Source organism: Cynoglossus semilaevis, chromosome 15, assembly GCF_000523025.1.
Source record: "Cynoglossus semilaevis isolate Cse_v1.0 chromosome 15, Cse_v1.0, whole genome shotgun sequence".
In the NCBI taxonomy this organism is placed as follows: Eukaryota; Metazoa; Chordata; class Actinopteri; order Pleuronectiformes; family Cynoglossidae; genus Cynoglossus; species Cynoglossus semilaevis.
Genome location: NC_024321.1, coordinates 18,071,147 through 18,088,607, shown reverse-complemented (window position 1 = coordinate 18,088,607; position 17,461 = coordinate 18,071,147). Strand labels below are relative to the sequence as shown.

Sequence of the window (17,461 nt, the reverse complement as noted above, 5' to 3'; positions counted from 1 at the left end):
GAACCTGTGAAGAGAAAACAAACAAACAAACAAACAAACAAACCAACCAACTCTCCGTCACTCTCACACCGCGTTCTACTGAGTGCTGTGACAGATGAGAGAAGGTGTGTGTGTGTGTGTGTGTAATGGAGGTGGTGAAGTTTTCAGCTCAGAACATCTTCAGTTTTTCAATTATTTTTTTTTTCTATATTCAGACACTTTTTACCAAAATCTGAATATAAAACATTTGTCGATGTAAAGTAAATGTTTTCAACCAAAGATACTTGTGTGTCTTCATGCTCTGCTGCTACCTGCTCGAAATAAAGAAAATAAATAAGTGAAATCACGGCCTGAGGCGGAATTTATAACGAGTACTTAATGAGTTGCAGTATTTATTTATTTACATGTTTATTATGCATTAATGTGTACTGTAAGAGTGTGTGTGTGTGTAAATAAATGAATCATTAAGTACTTGTTGGAAACTGAAAACACGTTGATAAAATATTCTTTTATTTAAATTAACGACGACAACCGAAAATAATTAAAGATTAAATGAATAAATAACTTAATTGAATTTTTCAACATTTGGATAAATCTGAGTTCACATCTTTGACTGAAGAAAATGGATTTGGGATTTTGGAGGTTCAGGGGAATCGAACCCAGAGCCTTCTGGTGGCCGACAGGAGTGGAACAGCGTGACAAATCTAACAACGAGGCCGTACAGGAAACGTCGGCGCCACCACTGACTGAACTCATCAGGCATCATGGGAAAAAAAAAAAAAAGTTCTCACAGAGGACGGAACAAAGTCAGGTGACCTCCCTCCACCGTGAGGAGCAGAGAGAGAGAGAGAGAGAGAGAGAGAGAGAGAGAATCATGGGTAATTTGGAACGCTGTGTCTTCTAAGAAGGAGGAGAAAGATTACAGTGTTGAGTGTGAACAAAAGTTCCCGGTCCAGAACCGATCCCGACGGTGCAGTGAAAAGGCTCATTTGTTTCTATTATACCTGTGTTAATCCCTGCTCACCCTGAAGGACGGACGAGCCACCGCGCTGGATTTCATTCAGCCTGAGTTTTCATTCATCGACTGCTCACTAACCCTTCATGAAGAGTTCAAGCCAATCAGCAGTCGCCTGAGCAAACTAAGGCCCGCGGGCCAGACACAGCACGCTGGACTTTCCAATCCGTCCCACCGAACATCGGTACGAAGTCTGATGAATTCTGATGTCAGTGCTTCTGTTTCATGCATCACAACTAATCGACTGTAATTTCTGTTGATTCCACTAGATGGCAGCACACATCTAACGTGCCAAATTATCGTTGAAAAATTTTGCGTTTTTTTTTTCTTTAATTATTTCACCCAGTATTCGACCTCAAACCGATACTGAACCGGACCGTCAGTCAAACACTGGACCTCACTTTGGACCGTGAGCCAACAGTTTGCTCACCCCTGCCATAGACAAATTACAATCTGTAGGTTGTGAAAATTTCAGGTCACAAATCCTGAAAACCCAAACCTTGGTGATCAAACGTCTTATTCTGAAACTGAAACGACACTTGGTGAATTCACGTCAACACTTTTTCATTAACGACATCTGTTCATCTCCAGCTGAGTTCACCACAGGCTTCATGACCTGGAAACCAATCACTCAACAATGAAAGTGCAGCTACGGTTGTCGAGAGTCAATTTTTATTTTTAAAAAAAAAAAAAAAAAAAAAAAACAGCTTCATATTAAGAACAAAATTTTTCCAGCGTCAAAAGAGAGAAAGTTTTTTTTTTTTTTATGAACTCCTTCAAGACTGAAAATTACTGGAGCTTTATTACAGGAAGGACACGTGTGTGTGTGTGTGTGTGTGTGTGTGTACAGCGTTATTGCACACTCCATATCTCACAGGTGAAAGCTTTCATTCCCATTTTTTTTTTTTCCTGAAGCCTCGGGCAACGTGTTCACCCCGGCAAACAGAGCGTGATCTCCCCTTCAACACATGGAGTATGTGGACACGGGTACAGCACACACACACACACACACGTTCCTGTTCCTGTGTCAGTGTGACAACAAAACGCTGAGAACCAGAATAAAGTGGAAGCATCCGGAAAAAAAAAGGAAAAGAAGGAGGGGCAGAGGAGGAGAGTGGTGGAGCGTTAAAAAAAAAACCCCAAAAACAACCGTTAAATAAACAAGGGCAGAAAGAAAGAAGAGGAGGAGGAGGATTGAGGAAAAGAACAGGAACCCAACGGGGGGGAGAGAGAGAGACGGGGGAGGCAGATCAGCAGGAAATAAGGTGCTTCAGAAAGAACAGCGTAAACACAAAACCAGGGCCATTTAAGCCGAGGAGCAAACGCATCTTTAGAAGCTGAAAAACATGAGGGAACCGATCTGTCGGCGGCCGAGGAGGAAGAGATGCAATTTGTGTAAAAATCCTCTCCTGTTGTAGTGGAAGAAGAAAAAAACCCTCCTGCTACAGTAGAGCTGCTGTTGAACTGGTACCGATTTAGTCAAGAGAACTGTTTCTTTTTTTTTAATTTTAATTAATTTTTTTAATTTTGTTTTGTCAACAAATCGAATTTATTTGAGTCCAATACATTTTGAATTTATTTTTCTCCTTTGACTTTAATCTGAATAATTTCCTGTTAAAACAAATGACTAATCTGTTGTTGTTGATCAAATCTCAATTTGGTTTCCATGGCAAAGATGAACGCAGCTCTGATTGGCTCCTGCCTCCATTTGTTCCTCCAGTTTACATGACAAGGAACATCTACATTTGGAATCACTAGAGAAAAGAAAGAAAAGAAAAAGATGGAGCAGGAGGTTGATCCCAATATTTCAGTGTATTGATATTTTCTAACACCCCTGAGTTAAAGAGGTTGAATCCAAAACATCTGAATATCGGACTGTGAGCCGCGACACCTCGGTCCTGCTGTTCCCGATTTTCTTTCTGTCTTTCTGTGTTCAACGCTGACTTCACGGCAGGAGATTCAAAAGGACGCTGTAAAGTTCCCCGTAAGATTCTGAACCACCTTTACGAGGCCTCGGGGACTGACAGCGGAGACGTCTTAAGTTGTCGAAGTGAGAGGCAAGCGTGCGTGGCTTTACAAATATACCGTGGAGCGGCTTACAGTAGGAATAGCATCTGCTGCGGCGGGGAGAACGCCTCGACAGTTCTGACAGATTCGGCTTTGTAAACATAAGTCTGTGCATACGCTTAAGGCAGAGCTATGAGTGGAGGGGTTTTTTATATATATATATATATATATATGCAGTAGTGTGTGTGTTCTTCCACAGTGCGCTCCAACACTGAATTAAAGCACAGACAGGACTCGGCATGTGTGTCAAACTGAAGGTGCCTGGGCCACATCTGGCCCGTCAGGTTTTTTTTTTTTTTAGTGGCCGGGGGAAAAAACCTTGGGAGAAAAACCACTCTATTTCTAACAAAAAAAGTGCATAAATGAATAAAAAATCTGACTCAAGTGTCGTTTGATGATGATGAAGATAAAAGATACAAACGTAGGAAAATCTGCTGAGTGACACCAAGGACAGAACGAACACAAACACAGCAAAATAAAAGAGGTAAAAATAGAAAAAAAAAAAGAAAAAAGAAATGAAACTGAGGCAGTAAAATATAAACTGGAGAAAAGGAGATAGAATTAAAATAAAATATAAAATAAAAAACTGCTTCTTTGTCTCCTCCAAAGATTGAATTCACGCTCCTTTAATAGGTTCTTTTTTAGTTTTGAGAAAAGATGAAAATAAGTTTCATTAATTCTAACAAACATCTGAGTTTGGTTCAAATCTGCTCTGATTTCAGTTTTTTTAAAATGGCTGAAAACTCTGAAACTCTTGGACTTGAACCCACGACATACCTGTGGCATGAGTTAGACCCCAGACCTCCTGGCCGTAAACGTCCGTCTTGTTCCACACCAGCCTGTGGACCAGGCCCGGCTCCGCGGGGTACCAGCGCTGGTACAGCCGTCCCTGGACCGAGGCGCGGACGTGCACTTTGGATAGACCCCCCAGTGGGGAGACGGGGGACGACGGGGACGGAGGTGTGAGGAGGACTCGCAGCACGGAGAGGTAGCCCGCGGCGCGTGTACTGGCGTAGTTCAGCTTCACGAAGCCTCCTGGAATTGAAACTTCTTCTTGTACCGCCTGGGGAGAGTGAAAAATATATGAGGTTTTTTTTTTTTTTTTCTCTAACTTTAACACAACACTGAGTGTGAGTTCTGTAGAAATCACATTCATGGTGTGGGAGGAAACTGGGGGGCGTGGAGAAAAATACAGCACTGTTTCCCAAAGACTGGGTCGCGACCCTCAGGGGGGTCACAAGAGATTTTTTTTTTTAGGTCGTCTCTTATCATGTTGGCGAAGGTTTGTGACTTTTAAAAGGTTTGGGAAACACTGCCGTACAGAGAGACAATTTAAAAAAAACATCAACACTTTTTATTTGTTCGTAAAAAAAAACATCAACACCTTTTATTTGTTCGTTTTGGTCAATGTTCGGAGAAAACATCAACACTTTTTATTTGTTCGTTTTGGTCAATGTTCATAATGACAGTGCAGTGAAAAACATACATTTCATCTGCCATATTTTGGTCAATAATATTGATATTTTCTACCTTACTTCCTTTTTTTTCTTTAAACAAGAATCAAACTGTTGAACTTGACACTTCATATATTTGTTATTAAGTTTGTATTTATGTATTTGTGTTTCAAGTTAAAAAAGTGAGAAATTCTTCTTATTAACATTGACTTTTAAAAAAATATTATTTTGCAATGTTTCACCAAATTGTAATCAAGCGACAAATTTATGATTCTGTGAAACTCATTTTAATCTTATTTATCTTCTATTTCGACCCAGAGAACTGGGCAGCCAGAGTGGTAGATTTCCACCTCCAAGTACTTCAAGTACTTCAAGTACTGAGCCGAACTCATCCCAGACAGAAACACGGAGTCCTTGAGGAGAATTAGACATTTTTGTGAAATTGTTAAGTCCATTTATTAGGAGTTCAGGTGAACACGGAGCTCGTGGCTGAGCCCAGCGTGAACACGTCGTTCCGTTGGTTCCATTTATTCGCTCGGTCATCGCGGCTGTTATTTGTCATGAGGATAAAATGTTCCCTCCTTTTAACGATCCGTTCATTCCAACCCTCCTCAAACCGAGACCCTGAATCCCCCCCCGCCCCCCTCACCTTTTGAAATTAATAACATGAACAAATAAAAGTCTGCTCTGTTTCCTGTCACCATGGAAAATCATCTGAAATGACATTCTCTCTCTCTCTCTCTCTCTCTCTCTCTCTCTCACGACGAGGGAAAATATCTTTGTCTGCAGAAGAATTTCAGTTGGAACTCTAACAACGTCAGGTCTGAGACTCTGTGGGGAAAAAAACAAACCAACCAACCCCAGGCCCAGAGCAGGGGTAAACCTGCAGCCGACAGACTGACCTCAGCACCTGACTTTCAAACACATCATTTGCCTCCGCGTCGAGGCGGCACCGGGACGACACGCCTGTTTTACATTTTGCTTTTCTATTTTATTTCTGAGCTGAGCTCAGATTTGCCTCATGCAAACGTCCGTGAGCTCAGGTTGATGTTGAGCTGTTACAAACACACACACTTCGCTGGTACTTCACTGGTACTTCACTAGTACTTCACTGGTACGGACCATTGATTTGGAACCAAAGGTTTGTGGGACTTTAGGAAAATGAAATACAAAGCAGGAAGTCGATGTTTTCCTGTCGTGGGGGGAATTACCGTCCGTGGAAAATCTCTCGCTCAGACGTATTAAAACGCCGCTGCGGAGATTTGTACCCTCTGTTCTCGTGTGAAGTGCAGTACTTAGAACGTGCAGTACTACTGCAAAAACTGTGTTCATTTGGTTTACTGGAAAATAAATCCATATTTAGAACCGCGTGTTTTTTCTAATAGAACTAAAAGAGAGAAATACTTCAAAAGTACAGTACTACTACAAGACTAGGAGTAGTTAAAATTCAGATCTAGGTTCTGCTGCCCCCTCTCTGTAGTGTGGTAATATATTAATATTTTTACTTTGGGATACTTTTTCGTACACACCACTGCTACTTCTCCCATGGCGACCTGTGTTGTTTTTTTTTTTTTTACAGACTCACACTGTAAATTATGTATACTGTAGGATCTAGCTGTTGTGGTTCTATAGTGTAGTGGTTCGAACACCTGCTTTGTGAGCAGTGAGTCATGAGTTTGATTCCCAAAGGAGGTCCACACACACTTGCTGCCTACTGTTATATAATATAAATATATGTAGGATGTATTAAATTATATATAATATAAATGTTAACATAAGAATTCCCTGGTGTGAGATCAATAAAGTTCAAATTATTATTATTATTTTTTATTTTTTATTAATAAGTTAAAAAAATCCAGTTATATGAATCCAAACAACAACTAAAAAAATAAAAAAATGTATGTTCATCTTTATCTTTTCAACATGTGGAACCAACGTCGAGAATCCAGAGGCAGGAGTCAAGAGTTTCTTTTCTTTTTTTTTTTTCTCTCCACATCTCAGAGAAACAAAGATTAGCTGCTGAGAAGTGTGCAGTTACTTCAGCCTGACGGTGAACAGGTTTGCAGTTTGTGCATTAGCTGAGACGGCGAACCTGATCAGAGTGAAGATCGGGAGCCGAGGGGGGAGGAAGGGGGGGGGAGACGGAGGAGCCTGGCTCTGTGACGCCATCCTCCCTCAACATCAGTAACGACACGCGCTCTGACATGAAGCGTCAGCGTCAACAATACAGACATTTAATTCATAATCTACGGACGGATCTAAGTTCAAATCCCAGTGTGTTTTTCTGTTTGTAATTGTCTTCAGTTTGAGTGTTAACGATGTTAATTACACACAGGCATTCATGTGAATGACTGTGGTGATCGGCCAACCATCTGCACCTGTGTTTGGTTAGCCCCGCCCCCTTTCCCTCACTTATATAAAGCCCTCACCTTGTGCTCAGCTGCCATTTTGTCTCTTTTGTTTGTGTGAACCAGACACATTGTTGTTTCTGTTGGAGGTTTTTTTTTCTTTCCTTTGTTTGACCTGAAGTAGCCTGCTGTGTTGGTACTTGTGCTTTGTGTGTTTAGTTTTTTTTTTTTTTTTTTTGCTTTTATAAAGACAGTTTGAACATTTCTCTGCGTTTGAGTCACTGCGGTCGCTGTGACAAAGTCCTCCGTCCAAACAAAGCATCGAGGTTTTGACCTGCTGTCGAAAACTGAGTTCTACAGAGAAGTTTTTCTCTGATGGAAACAGAAGAGTTCAGACTGAAACCCTGGGAGGGGGGGGGTTTATTTGACCGACCCTCTTAAAAATGAAAGAGAGCAACAATGAATGTGTTTTTTTTTTCCATTTCATCATTTCTAGATTAAGAAAGAGGGAAAACCAGTCACACAAACAGTCAGAGAACAGGAAGTCAGATCAACCAAACTTATAGATATTTAACACCCGTCTCTGTGGACGGACTGGTAACGACACCAGTACGTGTACCAGCCCCGATACTTCACTGAAATACTCAGTGGAAAACCGCTAGGTGCGGAAGCAGATTTGTTTTTTTTGGGAACGTTTTGCCCTTCAATATGGCTCCCAAACATATGTCAGACTCTACTAATGTTTGTTGATGTCCCCGATTATGTTACCACTGTGTTAGCGCAGGTACGTGACTTAGTTACTTATGTAACTAAGTACGTGTATTCCGACTTACGAAAGAACTCAAACGTAAGTCGAGGAACCTCATTACCTAAAATTTAACGACGTCAAGGTTTATTGTGACGACAGTGTTGTTTTTTGTTTTGTTTTTTTTCTTTCCAAAAATATTTGTTGGAGAAAGAACAGCACTCTCAGAGTCAAGTCATTATTTTCCCAGTGTCCCAGTAGGAAAGAGGGTTAAATCCTGAACATTAGATTTGCAGTAGAACAACATAAACCTGGATGTTTCTTATTTTCCTCTGCGTTCAGTTGTAACACAGTGACAAACAGAGGACTTGACAATATTATTGTGGATTATGCAGGTGTCTTATCCCCTAAACACACAAAGGCCTGTCCAGACCAGTGGACCAGTGGATTATAATTACAGCTCATTTAGCCGTCGCACAAGAGGCAGAACAGATTAAGTTCATTCCACGAAGCCGAAGGGGAGCAGCGCCACCGTGGAAAAAGTTCCTGAATTGATTTCTTCCAAACACATTCGAACATTTAACACAGGTTAACTGAGAAACTCAGGCAGTATTGATGGAAAAGAATCGACTTTTGAGTTTGGGCAGCATAACAGACAGAACACTTGATCTGTATCTCCGACTTTAGTCAAATGTTTGTTTTTTTTTGTTATCGGGCCGATGTTCTTCAGCAGATTCTGTTGAACCTGGAAAAGTGACATTTACTCTGAAGATACAGTTAGCGAGCCAATCAAACGACTTCTTACATCCTGGGTGGGAGAATGGAAAAAATAAAATCAAAACATGTTGACTCACCACAAACTAAAATACAGCAGTGGTCAACGTGAAGGTGAATTCCATTCCTGTAATCCCACCTTGTTCCTGAGGCTGAAAATAACTCTCACAGGACAACGCTCTGTGTTTTTGGACACACTTCCTGTCTTTGGCTTCTGATCTCATACATAACAATGACCTGGCTTGTACGAAATGACAAGTTTACAATGAAGGAAAACGCAGTTCTTTGTTTGAAGACAATGGCTCGTTGCACTGTAAAAGCCAAACAACCTTGTGCAGCCACCAGAGCAGCAGCATTCACTCCGCTTCGAAAAAAATTATTTTCTTCAGCACAAAGAAATTTGCCAATGATTGCCACGACACGCAGACCATAAATATGGGCTCAACAACAGTAACACCTCTCAACAACCTGTCATTACACAAACAATACTTCTGCATCCTGTTTACATTCAACTGGCCCTGGTACCTGCAGCAGAAAAAGCTGTTGTTTTCCACACAGCCTTTCAACCATCAGTCACAACACTGCCATTTTAAAATATCCATCTCAATTTCGCAGGTGCATTGTCAAACATAGTGCTCAGAACTGGATTAATGGCTAAGCCCGGGCAAGTCGATGTGAAAATGTGAAAGACACGTGTGTCGCGCATACGGATGTGCACGGTTTGGTTGTTTACAGACGCTGCCTTTTACTGAGGCGGCGGCTGGAGTACAGGTACCTCTGGCAGCTGTGTGTACTCTGTTACTCTACCCCTGGAAGCTGCTATTGATTGTTGCTCTAAAAATGGCCTCATAATTAATTTATTTGTTTTCTCCACATGTGAATTTGTAAAGGGAGAAAAAAAAATTGCACTTTTCGTCTGGGCTTCATTTCTTGTTTCTCTCACCAAGATTTCTGGGTCATCTTGGCAGCAAGGATGTATTTCCTTTGTTAGAGGACTGTGAGTGGCTACTGAAAAATTTATGGTGACACTTTTACGAGTTGTGTAACTGGGGAAAAAAAAAAGGCATTAAGCATTAATATGAAGCAAACAAATATTCTGCAGCGGTGACACTGATATTGCACGGCCGTAAACTGGCACGTGAGCGACTGCCCGCTGGGAATCGTTTGGTTTGAGGACATTGTAAAAAGGCCTTTTTCAAACACGCCACGAATGGTCAAACATTGAACAGTACCATGTTGGAATGCATTCACACAAATCACTCACTTTATTGTCGAAGGCGGGAGGGCAACCAAAGGACAGACGTTTGGAAAACAAATATATAAGAATGAGGTTCACACACTCAGACGTAAACGTACCTGGTGTCGAAGGGCACGTCTCCGGGGAGAGTGTGTGTCGCTGCCTTGCCAAGAAGGAAGCGTATGCGGCGGTAGAAGCTCTGCGTGTGTGTGCTGACGGCCGAGGAGGGTGGGCTGGGGCTGGAGGGGCTCTGCTGCAGCAGCGCCAAGGGGTCGGCAGAGCCGTGGCACAGTGGGTCTGAGCTGCAGCTGATCTGCTCGCAGCAGTCGGGGTCCACGCAGTCCATCAGGCCGTCTGAAATCCAGATAAGGTTCAAAGGTTATCCAAGAGTTGCTTGTACCTCACTGGCCTGCCTGTAGTCTAGTTTTCCCGCAAACCTCGCTATGACGAGACTCAGGCACGGAAGAGTTCCACTTCTGGAGGAACTAGGACAGACCTAGTTATACAACGGAACGAGACACTTTTTATTAGTATCTGTCAATACTTCAGGTTAGCGATATCGTATATCGGAGAAGTCGTACGATGCAGTCCATAGTGTTAGGGATCGGCGATTACTGATACAAGGTATCGGTAACAGTCCGATGCCGGCCCTAATTCAAAGTATGGATACTCGTTAACAGACCACTGATGCCAGCCACCATACTCAAGGTGGGGGGCGGGGGTAAAAAGGCGATCAGAGAGAGAGAGAGAGAGAGAGAGGGAGAGAGAGAAATCGGGGAAGAGTTAATGAGGAGTTCAGTGGTTTAGGAGTTGTGGCTGTAGCAGCTCTGGTATTGATTGATTGATTGATTGATTGAGTGAGTGAGTGTTTTACCTCATCAACCGACCAGACTGAGCGCCTCGGTCGGACTAATCGGCCACAGGAGGCGGGCAATGAGTGTGCGAGACGAAACCCGGATTCGTTTTAATCGCTTTGCGCCCAAATGAGCTAATACGGGATTGAAACCCTTGCTTGAGGGGCGTTAGTTGTGAAGCGAGAACGTGTTACTTAAAGTAGTGTCGCTGCACAGCAGAGTCAAGAGTCGAGCCACAGCTCTCTATCGTAGAGTGATCGTTCTGCCTCTCTTTCTGGATAAGAGACCTTCGTTCAAAACTATCTGGGATGTTTGAAATGTTCAATGTTATTGAGACATGAATACATCAAAAGTGTACTTTAAGTACTCTACTGGTACTCACTGAAAAAACCTGGCGTCGAACACTCCTTCCTAGTTTAGTTTGTGGTGTTGTTTTATCTGATGTTTGATCATGGATCTGGTCATGACTGACTCAACACTTCTGGCATCAGTATTTGACGACTCGAATGTAAAACGTACTGAGCCTAATGCCGGTAAAATCTCTAATCTGTAAACAATACGTCACGGACGGAGGCCGAGATGGAATGCACCAGGAGCCGGGGGTTGGCATTTGTGATTCCTATTCCAGGCCTGTTCCTGAAAAGGCAGGAAACGCCGCTGACATTTAAATGCATCTGACCACAGAGGAAATCACTAAAGGCCAACAGAATTCTATTATAACGTCCACCTACAGAGACAGGGCAGAACAATGGTCCGTCTCCGAAAGACGGCCCACTTTAACGAGAAAGCACTTGGATTCCTCGTACTGTCGTCAATAAAGTCAGACGTTTAAAACTTATTAGGCAGCATCGGCTGTTAAACAGCAACGCGGAGAGGGAACCCGTGAGAACGCAATTTTGTGTCGTCCACGGCAGAGAACGCTACATGTACCTCTCTCTCTCTCTCTCTCTCTCTCTCTCAGCTGAATAAATCAGTCCCGTTCTTTTCAGACTCCTATTATCCCGTGCCTATTTGTGACATTATCTTTCCATCGCTGCCTGTCCCCACAAACAAAGAGTCTGCTAAGACTGAATGCCATAAAAGCTTATGAAATATCCCTCTATTGAGACGAATGCATGAATCGCACGCCAGAAAATGAAGGTATTTGAAAATGTATGCAGAGAAAGGAGGGAAGAATCCACAGATAATTGTTCTGTGGTCGTGGTGCGAGTTCGTGCTCCTGTTGTTTTCAAAGCGTAATCACACCTAAGTGGAAGGGTTTATTACCCACAGCGCTAACACCCAAAGAAGTTCATCAATATTCATATTTCATTATAATACCACGTACACCTACTGTTACTCCGCTCTGCCGTGTGTTACGATGTTACACCGTTTCTGCGCCCGTGTTTTATTCACCCACTCACCAGCTGAACGTCTACAACTGGTTCCACATCATTAAAAAAAAAAAAAAAACAATGAAGGAAGAGCCGGTTCTGGAAAAAACATATTACAGCAGAGCAAATAAAAACCTCTGTTAAAATACAGAAGTATTTAAGTATTAGAAGTAATACTGGTTACTTTTTTATACTTTAAGTTATGGCAATCGTTGCATTAATTTGTGAAATTTATCATATTAAAAAGGTTTTCATTTCACTGAATCTCCTGGATCTTAAAATCCCCATCATCAACTCCCAGCAGTTTCTTGAGGCTCAACCTGAGGTTGGCGGCCCTGGTTTGTGTCAGAGCAGCCGGACTGAGATCAGGACAGTCAGTCAGTCTACAGTACGACTGACACTACAGTCAGATGGATGGTTCAGGACTGTAGACCGGTTACAATTGTTGGAGTTTAGAAAGAACCACGATCTGCAAATAAATGTCAATCCAATAAAGTTGACAACATTACAATCTCTGTCCAGCAGTAACTGTGGGATAAAAACCAAAACTAAATCCACTTTGGCCGTTCTTCCAGATCTAATCTTCCTACAGTTCACTCTTCCAGGGTGGAGTTCGATCCAGAACTCTACAGGATGTTGGCTTCAGTCTGGGTCACAGTCAAACACAGAACCAGGTGTTTAGTGTTAACACAAACACACGACCTGCACATGTGACTTAAATAGAACAGAGTCTCTCCAGTTAATTTAGTTCTTTCTGTTACTTTAGATAAGACACGACTCCTTTTGTTTGTTAGCTGCGATGAACAGCTAACAACGGTTGTTTTTGCAGGAGCCTCCATTCAGACCTCACCAGGTTTGTGCAGTGTTTGAGGCAGAGCTGGAACTGTTAATATCATACACTACACTGTTATAATAACAGTATATATAATAATATTAGTCCCGCTCTTCAGAACTCCTGCGGATTCACTCCAGCGTGGAACGGCACATGTGAAAATATATATCAGTTCTAGCGTACAAACACTTTAGCGCTTTGTTTTAAAGGAGTGATGGATTGCAGCACTAGCCCAACAGACGTGCCCATAATGGCTCTTTAATGAGGTTTCAACATAAATAGTGACAGTTGAAGGCAGAGCCATACGTCACCGTGCCCTGACACGGCTCAGGTTCTGCAGCAGAGCTGTACATGATACTGAAAATGAGAGAAAATGACTGTAATGAGTCGCTGCTCCTGAAAAATGGTCCCTTTTTTTTTTTTTTTTCTTCCTTTCTTTTTACACCTGAGGAGAGAAAACGGCGCCGACAAAAACCCAAGTGTCAATATGCACCTCATCACCGGTGTCGTAGGAACTTGTTCATTGGGATTTGGCTATTTTTAAACTTTTGAAAAATACCTTTTTATCTTTTATCGCAGGTACAAAAAAAAAAACCCAACAAATCAACGCAAAAATATTAAATTACAGACGACTCTCTCCTTCTGTTTCTATACTGCTTCAAATAAAATAATAACAGCTGGGATCTAATACAGTGGTCTAATCAAGACTCAACTGCACCGAGGGGCGAGAGAGAGAGAGAGAGACTTTCAGGCAGATGTTTAGTCAGGTGACACAGGAGGAGAAGTCACCGACTGGAATGAAGCAGCTGCCAGAAAGACATAAGTGATGGAGGTAAGAGGGAGAAAATGATGGATGACGTTAGAATGTCACCTCCGTCGTTGTCTGTTCCATCACTGCAGTCAGTTTCCATGACAACGTTGCATCCAGGCCCACTCCATCCAGCCTGGCAAACACAGCGCCAGCCGCTCTGCTCCAGGGTGCAGCGTCCGTGCCCGCTGCACAGCCCTGGACAGCCGTCTGCAGGAGAGCGTCCCAGATACGTTCACATTTTGGATTTGGTTTAAGAAAAGACAGTGTTGAATTAAAGTCATGAATGAGGATGAATTACCTTTCACCACAATGTCCAAGTCATGAGTCACTGTGGGGGAGAGAGAGAGAGAGGGGAGAGGGGGGGAGACACAAAGACTGGGTTGTAAACCAAAGATCACTGCAACAAAGGACAAATTTCCTCCGTGTCCCAAATTGATGGAAACAAAGGAAACAACAGTTAAACGTGTGTGTGTGTGTGTGTGCGCTGAGGCGGCGGCGGCAGATTACCCATGTTACAGTGCTGTCCCTCCCAGCCAGGCTGGCAGATGCAGGTCCCGTCGTGGCAGTGGCCGTGTTCTTCACAGCGAGGATGGCACGCTCTCTGGTCGCACGCGGCGCCAACCCAGCCCTCCTCACACTGGCACTGACCCTCGGAGCAAACGCCGTGGCTGCCACATGGCACGGGGCACAACTCTGTCGGAGCGGTTGGGGTGAGAGGAAGAGAGGTGAACAGAAGTTAAAAATCCGGCAGGTGGGACAGTGAGGGACAGGATGTGGGTCTGACCGAGGCCGAACCACTGGCTTTAGTTTAAAGAAACGGACGAGCGATTGAAGAAGATAACCTCAGAGACTGAGGAAAAGAAGAAAAAAAATTACTTTTACACAATAGACTATCTTCACACCTCTAATAGCTGAGCTCCCAGAAGAGGAGAGGAGGAAGAGCCTCATTATAAGAGCCAAATGATTGGTATTTGCGCTGCATATTTAAACCACAGGGACTGCGATTCTGCTCCATTTTTCTTTCTTGCCATGTTGATCAGATTTGGTGAGCGTGTTAATACCCTTTCTTTTACTTCAGCGCTCCATCTTCATCTCTGTCAGAGCTCTCACCCCCCATCTCTGTATCTCCCTCCCTCTTTCAACACCAGACCAGAACGAGTCTATCCTTGTTAATAGGACTGACGTGAAAAACACGTCATTTAGCATCGTCACATTAGCAGGTGTTCTGGCTAACGTCACATCAGTGTGCACAAAGGACTTGTCAATGACTTTTGTCATTGACTAAGTCCCTCTGACTTAGTCAACCAGACTTAGACATGGAGACAAAGTCACTCTTACTAAGTCACTGTCTTAGTTGATTGGATCAAGTCACTCTGACTTAGTCACATCGATCAAGTCACTCTGAATTAGTCGTGCTGTCTTAGACACTGAGACAAGCGTTTTAAGTGACTAAGTCACTGACTTGAAAAGTCAGAATAAGTCACTTTTACTAAGTCGCTGACTTAGTCACTCCAGCTAAGTCACACAGATCCAGTTTCTCCAACTAAGTCACTCTAACACATAGATCAAGTCGCTGACTTAGTCACGCCATCTTAGACACTGAGACTAAGTCTTAGTGCCTAAGTTGCTGACTTAGTTAATTAGATTTAGTCACTTTTACTAAGTTGCTGATTTAGTCACCCATATCCCGGTTCTCCAGCTAAGTCTCTCTAAATCACATAGATCAAGTCACTCTGACTTAGTCACGCCGTCTTAAACGTTACTAAGTTGCTGACTTATTCAATTAGATTAAGTCACACTTACTAAGTCAGTAACTGTTTAACTCGTGTGTCTGGATATGAACACAGATCCAGATCCACATTACGTTAACTGTTTAACTCGTGTGTCTGGATATGAAACCTCCTTTTCCGTTCCTTCGAAACCCTTTATTTTTTATTCCACCTCTTCGTCTTTGTCAGAATCCTCTCTTCTGTGCCTCCTTCACCGCCTGCTACATCCTCACACTAAAAAGTCTTTTCTGTCTATTTCCTGGTCGCTACACGGCTAACCGTCTAACATCCTCCATTTTTTTTTTCTACAGAAGCGAAACCTCATCCGCGAGTGGAGGAGAGCGGAGTGCTCCAGGCTCAGAGAGACTACTTATCTGGTTGCTGTGGAAAAAGTCATTTCAATTTAAATATACACAGCATGCAGAGGCAGGGAGTGAAAAAAAAGTGGATGAAATTTAGAGTTTTTCAGCTCTCTATTAGAATAACATTAGCTCAGCTATGCTTCAACCAGACCTTGGATCGTTCGCTCCTTTTGATTAAAAGCCCAGCAGGTAGAAAGGGAGGCCTCTCATATCTGAGTCATTCAGCCACGCTCCATCACTATCATTGGATATATCAATGTAATATGGAACGCATGCACTTGAGAAGACGGCTCATGGCGGCCGCAGCTTAAATCACCGGCCGGAGCGTAACGAAGACCTTGTCAAACTGGCACTGAGTTTGGCTGCGGAGCGAGGATTTCTGGTGGTTCTGGAGCAAGGACGGTGTTTCAGAGTTGGCTACGCGGTACTGTAATACAGGAGCAGCAGCAGTACACGTGCTAAACTTGTCCAGCAGAGCTTAGATCAGCACTGTGTCCAGATCTGTTGAGAACTGCTGTTTTTGTTTTTTGTCTTGTGGGGGAGGTCACCTGAACGTCCACGGAGGTCAAACTGAATGTCACGCCGGTTCAAACACCTTCCTCGGGTCAAACTAAATTACTTTCCAGCACCTTTACGGAACATTTTAAAGTACTTTCTCATACCTTGCGAATGTGGTAAATTACATTTTCAGACTTTTTTTTTTTCTCTCCTGTCTGAACACTAGGAGAAAACAGTTACAGTGAAGTAAAGGACGTTTGTCTCTGATTTAAATTATTTTTTTTTACATTTACTTCGATCTGGAAAATCCTTTTAAAACCTGTGACACAAAAACGTTCGAGCACTTACGAGGGTTTGGGAGCACAAAAAAAATACACCGCGGCTCATTGTTGATGAAGTAATTAAAGGCTAACTAACGCACGGAGATGAAAGTGGACTTTCATCTCAGACGGGGTTGGACACTTTACACACAACCTTGGACGTCTGCATAATAGTTGTACTGCCTTTTATTTGACTCTCATTATTTGTATGGCATTGGCCCTATTTATCTATGTATATAAATTGAGAACAGTGTGTTTACTCTGCTGCTATCGCCGTATCATGCTAGGTAGCGCATTAACAAAACAAACCCCTTAAAAAGACTCTCTGACTAAAGTTCTCTCCTGTTCACATTCTTATCCTCGACCAAAGGCCGATTCAACAATTTATCTAAAAAAATAAAGTTTTTGTCTACACATGCCGACCTGCCCGGTCGTTAGCGCCCTCTGGTGCAAAAAAGCCAACGTACGAAGTCGGTGTTTTTAAGCTCGACCTGTCGACTCGTCCGTACACGTTCACAACTTTCAGCTTCTGTAACGTGGACATTTCAGCCCGATATCCTGTAAACCAGACGGGACGTTAACCGTAGGTATTCTTTTTCTTGGCGTGAAGCTGTTGTTATTGAAGACGACGGAGCTCAACGATTTTAAAACAAACATTTTTCAGCTCTGACAGCTTTTTAATAAAATCTTAGCAGGAACGGGAGTCAGATCACCAGCAGAAGACTTTTATCTCCTGCACTATATATATATATATATATATATATTTTTGGAGCTGGTGTTTTGTGTACAGTAAAGGTTAGGCAGTAAATAACAGAAGGTCTTGGGTTGACCGTCTGCAGTAACACCGTTACAGCAGAATGAAAGGGTTTTTTTTTTTTTCCACTTTCACCTTTTTCTTTATTTAGCCAGAGAAAAAGGGTGTTGGCATGAGCCAGTGTATCACCGTGTCAGAGGCACAGTCGACTGAACGCCGGTGCGGGGGCGGTGGGTGGGATGTCAGCGAGTCATGAAGGAAAATCTCAT

General features: G+C 42.8%; 1 protein-coding gene across 1 annotated transcript in view; it reads right to left on the bottom strand.

Moving 5' to 3' along the window:
• tenm1 (teneurin transmembrane protein 1) overlaps window positions 1-17,461 on the bottom strand; it is a gene marked incomplete at its 5' end in the record, with an annotated part of 89,066 nt that overhangs the window by 51,071 nt on the left and 20,534 nt on the right. The window contains 5 exons of the mRNA XM_025063370.1: window positions 3,839-4,124; window positions 9,729-9,973; window positions 13,550-13,696; window positions 13,788-13,817; window positions 13,997-14,223. Coding sequence (XP_024919138.1) covers window positions 3,839-4,124; window positions 9,729-9,973; window positions 13,550-13,696; window positions 13,788-13,817; window positions 13,997-14,223 — 935 coding nt within the window. The remainder of the gene's footprint in view (window positions 1-3,838; window positions 4,125-9,728; window positions 9,974-13,549; window positions 13,697-13,787; window positions 13,818-13,996; window positions 14,224-17,461) is intronic.